At 42.1% G+C, this 5,990-nt stretch overlaps 1 protein-coding gene across 1 annotated transcript in view; it reads right to left on the bottom strand.

Moving 5' to 3' along the window:
• The window catches only part of ALPK2 (alpha kinase 2), a 67,960-nt gene that overhangs the window by 21,153 nt on the left and 40,817 nt on the right, over nt 1-5,990 (bottom strand). Inside the window, exons 4-5 of the mRNA XM_019531674.1 lie at nt 2,071-2,348; nt 1,886-1,974 (exon numbers count right to left, since the gene is read on the bottom strand). Coding sequence (XP_019387219.1) covers nt 1,886-1,974; nt 2,071-2,348 — 367 coding nt within the window. The remainder of the gene's footprint in view (nt 1-1,885; nt 1,975-2,070; nt 2,349-5,990) is intronic.

The following is a 5,990-nucleotide window of genomic DNA, read 5'->3' as shown; positions in this document are numbered from 1 at the left end:
GGAATTCCAACACAAATTCTCCTAACCAGGTTTGGTTCTGAGCAGGTTTGCTACTGGAAACCGTTTCAGAAATTTCAGTATGAGGCACTGGAAGAGCTTATTTGGAATTAAAACCTTTGTAGGAACGAACATAAAAGCAGAGTGCAGTAAAAGCCAAGAGACTTATACCCTTTCTTTGCTATACAGTTCAAAAAGTCCCACTGAAAAATCCTGTTAAAGGCAGTTCCAAGCACATAGGCACCTTTATATTCTCTGTGTGAAAACTCCTTTCTTTGCTGTGCACTTTTCTCTCTATTTGACCCAGTGTTGCAAAGCTGCCTGTTCTATCTCAAAGCTACAAAGAAAATAAAGACATGCTGAGCATGCACATTGCACACAAAGTAACCAAATGGATCCCGTCCAGCTTTCCTCTTTCCTTCTGGTGCTACATGAAATGGCTGCCACTGTGAATAGCATGTATATAAATTATCCTAATTAGTAAAGATGGTAAGATGTGGGGTGTATACCAAAACCACCTGCCATATGGGATAAAGCTGGGACTTAACATTCAGCTCAGTTGAGCGCAGTGCATAGATATGCTTTATTTAACAGTTTGTGAATGGGGACCCAACTGGAATCATCTTGCACTTTATGTGGAGGCTGCTGAGAAAACAGATAACTCATCCAATAGGATCTTTGCCAGTGACTCAGATGCTGCTGAAGTAGGTATCTTATGCCATGTAGAAGGGGATGGAGATTTAGTTTGCTCACAAGCATGCAGAGATTATCCTTGAGACAAGTCACAGGCAAGTCGAATTTCAGCTATCCTTTCAACACATGGCTATATATGGTCACCCTGTACTGGAACAGCAAATCCTGTGGAAAACATGAGTTACCTAGTACAAAATCATCTAGGGATGCTGAGAGAAGTGACATTTTGTCATGTGATCAGCCACCTGAAAGTGCTTTACACCAGTGCCCTGACAAGTGCAGGGCTGGAAACCTCTTCAAAAAGTACTCGATCACATGACAAATGAAACCCTATTACATGAGGATTCAGATGATTGTACTCCAACCTTCATTAACTTCTGTTGTGTGTGCTAGCAGCAGGGTTGGGCTGAAACAGCACAACCTCATCCCCGGTGCTGTCTTTAGGACGGGAGGGGAGGGAACTCGGCTTGGGGTTTGCCCAGCCTGTGCCAGAGTTTGGGGGGGAGGTTGGATTGGATCCCCCCCCCCCAGGGGCGGGGGCTCCAGTCCACTCTCCCCCAGCACAGGCTGGGAAAACCCCAGACTGAACTCCCTCCCCTCTTTTTTCCCTTCTCCTATCCTGAAGATAGCACTGGAGCTGGTGGGGAGTGGGCTAGGAGAGAGGGGCTGCAGGCATACAGAAAGCTTCAAAGTGGAGTCTGATTACCACCCACCTGCCCCCTCCCCACCCAACAGAAAGCATCTTTTCGGTTGCAGGGTCACTGTAACTTATGGCACTTCCTGTGAAGCACCATAATTTACAGCAGGAAGCCTCACATCTGTCAGTGAACTAGGTGTCACTTTCCAGCCTCAAGGGCAGAGATGAAACCAGGCTACAGCTGCTAGTCTGAGCTCCACACGCTGACCTTATCTGTAAAGAGGGACCAACCACAGTCTAAACAGCTAAACCTAGGAAGGATCTAGAGCCAGAGCTGAACTCCCTGGTTTGAGTGCCTTTGACACATCAGTGTCCACCTAAGATGACTTTAGGGTTTGTCTAAACTAGGAAGGCCACTGAGGCTTGCATAGGAGGAGACATAGACATACCTCTAATGTTCTCAAGGCCCTGTTTGCTATTTCCCCAGCAGTATCTCCCAGGAATTACATATCCTGTGTAGCATGTTATATTAATAATTATATATGTATACACACTTACTCAGGCACTTCTCCAAAGCCTTCTAAAGGTTCTGCTTCTGCTGCATATATCTTGGCATACTCTCTCGCAGTGTTTTGAACATCACATTCCTATATTACAAACAGATATGCCAATGGAGTATTACTGAAAATAGTTACCCACGTCATCTCCTCCCACACTTCGTTTACAGAAGAAAAAGAGTTTACCTGCATGGCTAGCTTGTAGTTCCTTTGAACAATTTCATCCTTGCTTTTGGCCCCATATGCTATAACAGTATTGTGCACTTTAAGAACACAGGGATGACCTGGGCTGAATACAGGCACCAGGCCTTGCATTACTTTACTTCGAAATGCTTTCCGGTGCATGCCTTCACCAAAGTGTAACTCTTCTGTTGCCATTTTCCCATGCAAGTTGCCACCCAGATAGCCATCATTGATTAAGTTGTCTTTGAACATGAGCTGTACAAATTCGATCTCTTCCGAACCTAAAACACAATGAAACATTGTTCTGCGCAACATCGTCTGATGCACATACATATACAAAAGAAGAGCAAACACACAACTTGAGGACAGATTAGAGAAAAGGAATGACTGAATGAGGTAGAAACAAAGCTTTTCTGATGAGGTAGGACCTGGGGTAGGAGAAATCTCCTGCATCAACAGTGCTAAGACTGAAAGGACAGAGACTGGCATTAGTCTTGTGTACGGTCAAGAAGAAAAGTAGGTACCATGTCCATGGGGTATGCTAGAGCAAAACTATGTAACGATTTAAAAACTAGCAGGGCAACTTTGAAGTGGATTCTTACTTGTACATAAAGCCAGGGAAGCTGTTTGGGAGTAGGTGGGTGATGTCCTTCCATGCTCCTGTGCTTGTGAGACAGCTGGGAGCATAATGGGTAGGCAGTTAATTATGCAAAACACAACTGTGCGCTTGATTTCCAGGTGCAGGTATGTACCTAAACTGTCTCTTCAACTGGCCCATGCTTTTTAGAAAGACCCAGAGAAATCAGGATGTTATTGTTCCAGCTTTTGCTTGTTTTAATATTTAAGGTTTCAGTTTCTAAGCTGTTTGGGAGGAACGCCTTGTCTACCTCTTTGCTTGTATAGCACTTCATTCAGTGATAGGTCCCAATCTTGATCAAGTACTGATCTAATACAACCTTTAAATAGTTGCTGTAATATTTTTCAGATCAGTCCCAGAGCTACAAACTTCTGTGCTAAATAATTTCTCCGATAGATGTGTGCTTAGAGCTGGTAAGCGCCAAGTTAAACTTGACAGATAAGAAATTTGGGAAAGTCATAGGAAGGTTTTTATTACATGTGTGATTTTATGTAGATGTGGGTTTGCCATACAATACTGTACTCGATCTATGGGGTATTACCCTAGGGGTAAAGTTGATATTTGGTATTATGGAGGTTATGATAAATATTTAAATGTTTGTGTCATAGTCATGTGATCAGGATTGGAGACCTAGACATTCATCTGTTCACTCACTTGTGGACTTTAGACAGAGCACTGAAAAGACAAGGATCTGCTTATGTTTGTTAAAACTGCTGACCAGTGTCTGAATACCTAGAATAATGTTACCATGAAAATCCAGACAGAAATTCAAAAAAATACAATAAAAGGGGAAATTGAGTAGGGAAAAAGGCAAATGTGGAAAGAAAAAAAACCTAAAAAATTCATATGTGCACAGTTATGGAATAAGAGCTACTCTAGACTCTCTGGGCATATAATTTCTATGGAAATGAAAAGGGAAAAAAGATATTGCAAAATCCTAAGCACTGCAATACAAAGCCTATCATTTCCAATGTGTGGTTATTTCTGATTCAGACTATGTAAACCTTTGACTCTCTTTGAAGCACAAAGTGACCTATGGATGTGTACATACAATGCTATAATTAGAGGACTCCTTATCTCGACACACAGCCCTTTGTTTATAAGAAGTCACCCAGCATTGGTAGATGAAAAGCCCTGTGTTTGTTTTAAAGTGGAACCAAATGTTTAATTCTGTTCCTCAAAGAGAAAGGAAAAAATGAACTACCAACCAGCTGAATGAAGCAGTTGACTAGTACAGTATGTTCAGAAACGATAAACTAATTTGCAACATGTTGTCTATCTTTAGTACCAGCACAGCAAGACGTATGCTGGCTGTGATTAAAGACAAGATAACACATGGGGAATGTATACCAGATCTTGGTGCTTGCCTTTCTCCTGAGGTAAAGTTACACATCAGACAACTTGCAAAGACCACGTGTTCAAACACCACTGGAAGCTTTTCTGCCAAAATAGCTTCATGCTCCTTTTTTGTTACTGTGACATGACATAATGTTATTTTGCTGCTTGCCACGCATGGAGGGACAGTACGCCAAGTGAGTGGCAAGTTGCACAGCATGCAAAGTTCAAATCAATAGTCCCTCACAGAGTGTTTTCTGCCCATTAACCGGCACAGTTCTATATTTCAGGAAGCCCATAAAAGCCTGCATTCTGCAGTCATTTCTCAGCAAAACTATCTTAGGGGCTTCCTGCTTTTAATGGGATAACAAGGTTTGAAGGAGGAATGAAAAGACATCTGGTAAGGAATATTACACTGATGATTGAGCTATAAGGGTAGAATAAATTCCTTGTCCAAGAGCAAAAGATGGTTTTTGGAGCATTAATCATATCAGAACTAAGGCCACTGTAGGTCACTCTAACCTCAGCTGATTTGCATATTGGGCTGTGTTGCCAGCCTTGGCCATTTTCAAGGGACCCAGGTTAAGGTGCAGAAGTGTTGCTAAACAGGAGGCCCAAAGCCTGTTTCTGAGTGACCATAGTGTGACCCTTTGCACATGTGACAACTAATTTGGTCAGCAAGTAAAGGAAACCATCAAACTCAATTAAAGAAAGCACAAGGCCTTAAAGAGATACGGGTGGACCACACATTAAATAATCCATATAAACGGTATCTTAGGTTTATCTTTAAAACAGTAGTAGTGATTGATGTAACCAAATGTATTAGATGCTATTTTACTAGAGTAGGTATATTTCTGTTAAAATGCTCAGTTCCAAACATTTGTAAAAGCAAAAATGGCCTTGTCAGAGCAGACTATAAAATAAGGTAAAAAAGAAACAGGAACAACATTCCACAATGGGGAAGGAAAGGAGATAAGAAACCCTCCCTCTTTACCAAGGCTATAAATCCCAAATAATTGACACCTTCCAAGTTCATAAGAGATCTGGTTCAGTCCAGTTCCAAAAGTTTCAGTGTAACAAAGAAATTTAAATAAAATCAATCCGAGATCATTTATTAGAATATCAGAACCAGCCATCTATAAATATTGGGCATAGGCTGGAGGGAAATTTGGAGAACTCACCAAAATCAAGAAGACCTGCTGCCAATCTCTGTTCCACCCTCCTCCCACTTCCTGAGTCTCCCAAGCTGGTATAGGTAAGAATCTATGCTGTGCTGTCATGGGTTAAGATAAATGTTTGTTTTCATATTTTAAGATGCAAGCAAATAAAAGGTTGCCTCTTTTAGTAGTAGCCTGTCTACTAGGTTACCTGTAATCCGGGTACTAGCTGGACAGTAACACACAGTCATAAGCATTAACAAGCAGTTTTTGCCCCCTTGACGGCAGTGGCAGATGGAGTGGCACCAGTGACAGCCACCCATTTTATACCTCATGTAAGTTGATGCTTGGGGCTGGTGCCCTGCTTGCCCACCCTTAGTTATGTTACCAAATATATCTTAAGAACTATGGAAGCACCATTTCTAGAACCCATGCTGCAACCTCAGAGCAGAATGGGCATTTTTACTCATGGAAGGCGCCCAATCCTGCGACTCATGCAGTTGTATAAGCAGCAAAATGCACATCAAGGCTGAGAAAATGGCGGCAGCATGCTTTTGAACTAAAACACATTGGATGTGCTTTAGTTCAAAAGCACACTGCCACCATTTTCTGCATGCTGATGTGCATTTCACTGCTTATACAGCTGCACGTGGTGCAGCGCAGTTTGCCTCAGCTCGCACGCGGAGCAGACTCAATTAAGCGGCGATCTCCGGCACATCATGACTCTTGATTCTTTAGACAGAAAAGTATGTGTATAAATGCCCAACGTGTCTAAAATGTGAAGTTCAAAATTC

The sequence above is a fragment of the Crocodylus porosus genome, unplaced genomic scaffold (assembly GCF_001723895.1).
Source record: "Crocodylus porosus isolate Cpor-Errol unplaced genomic scaffold, CroPor_comp1, whole genome shotgun sequence".
Lineage (NCBI taxonomy): Eukaryota > Metazoa > Chordata > Crocodylia > Crocodylidae > Crocodylus > Crocodylus porosus.
This window is presented reverse-complemented; position numbering and strand designations above follow the sequence as displayed.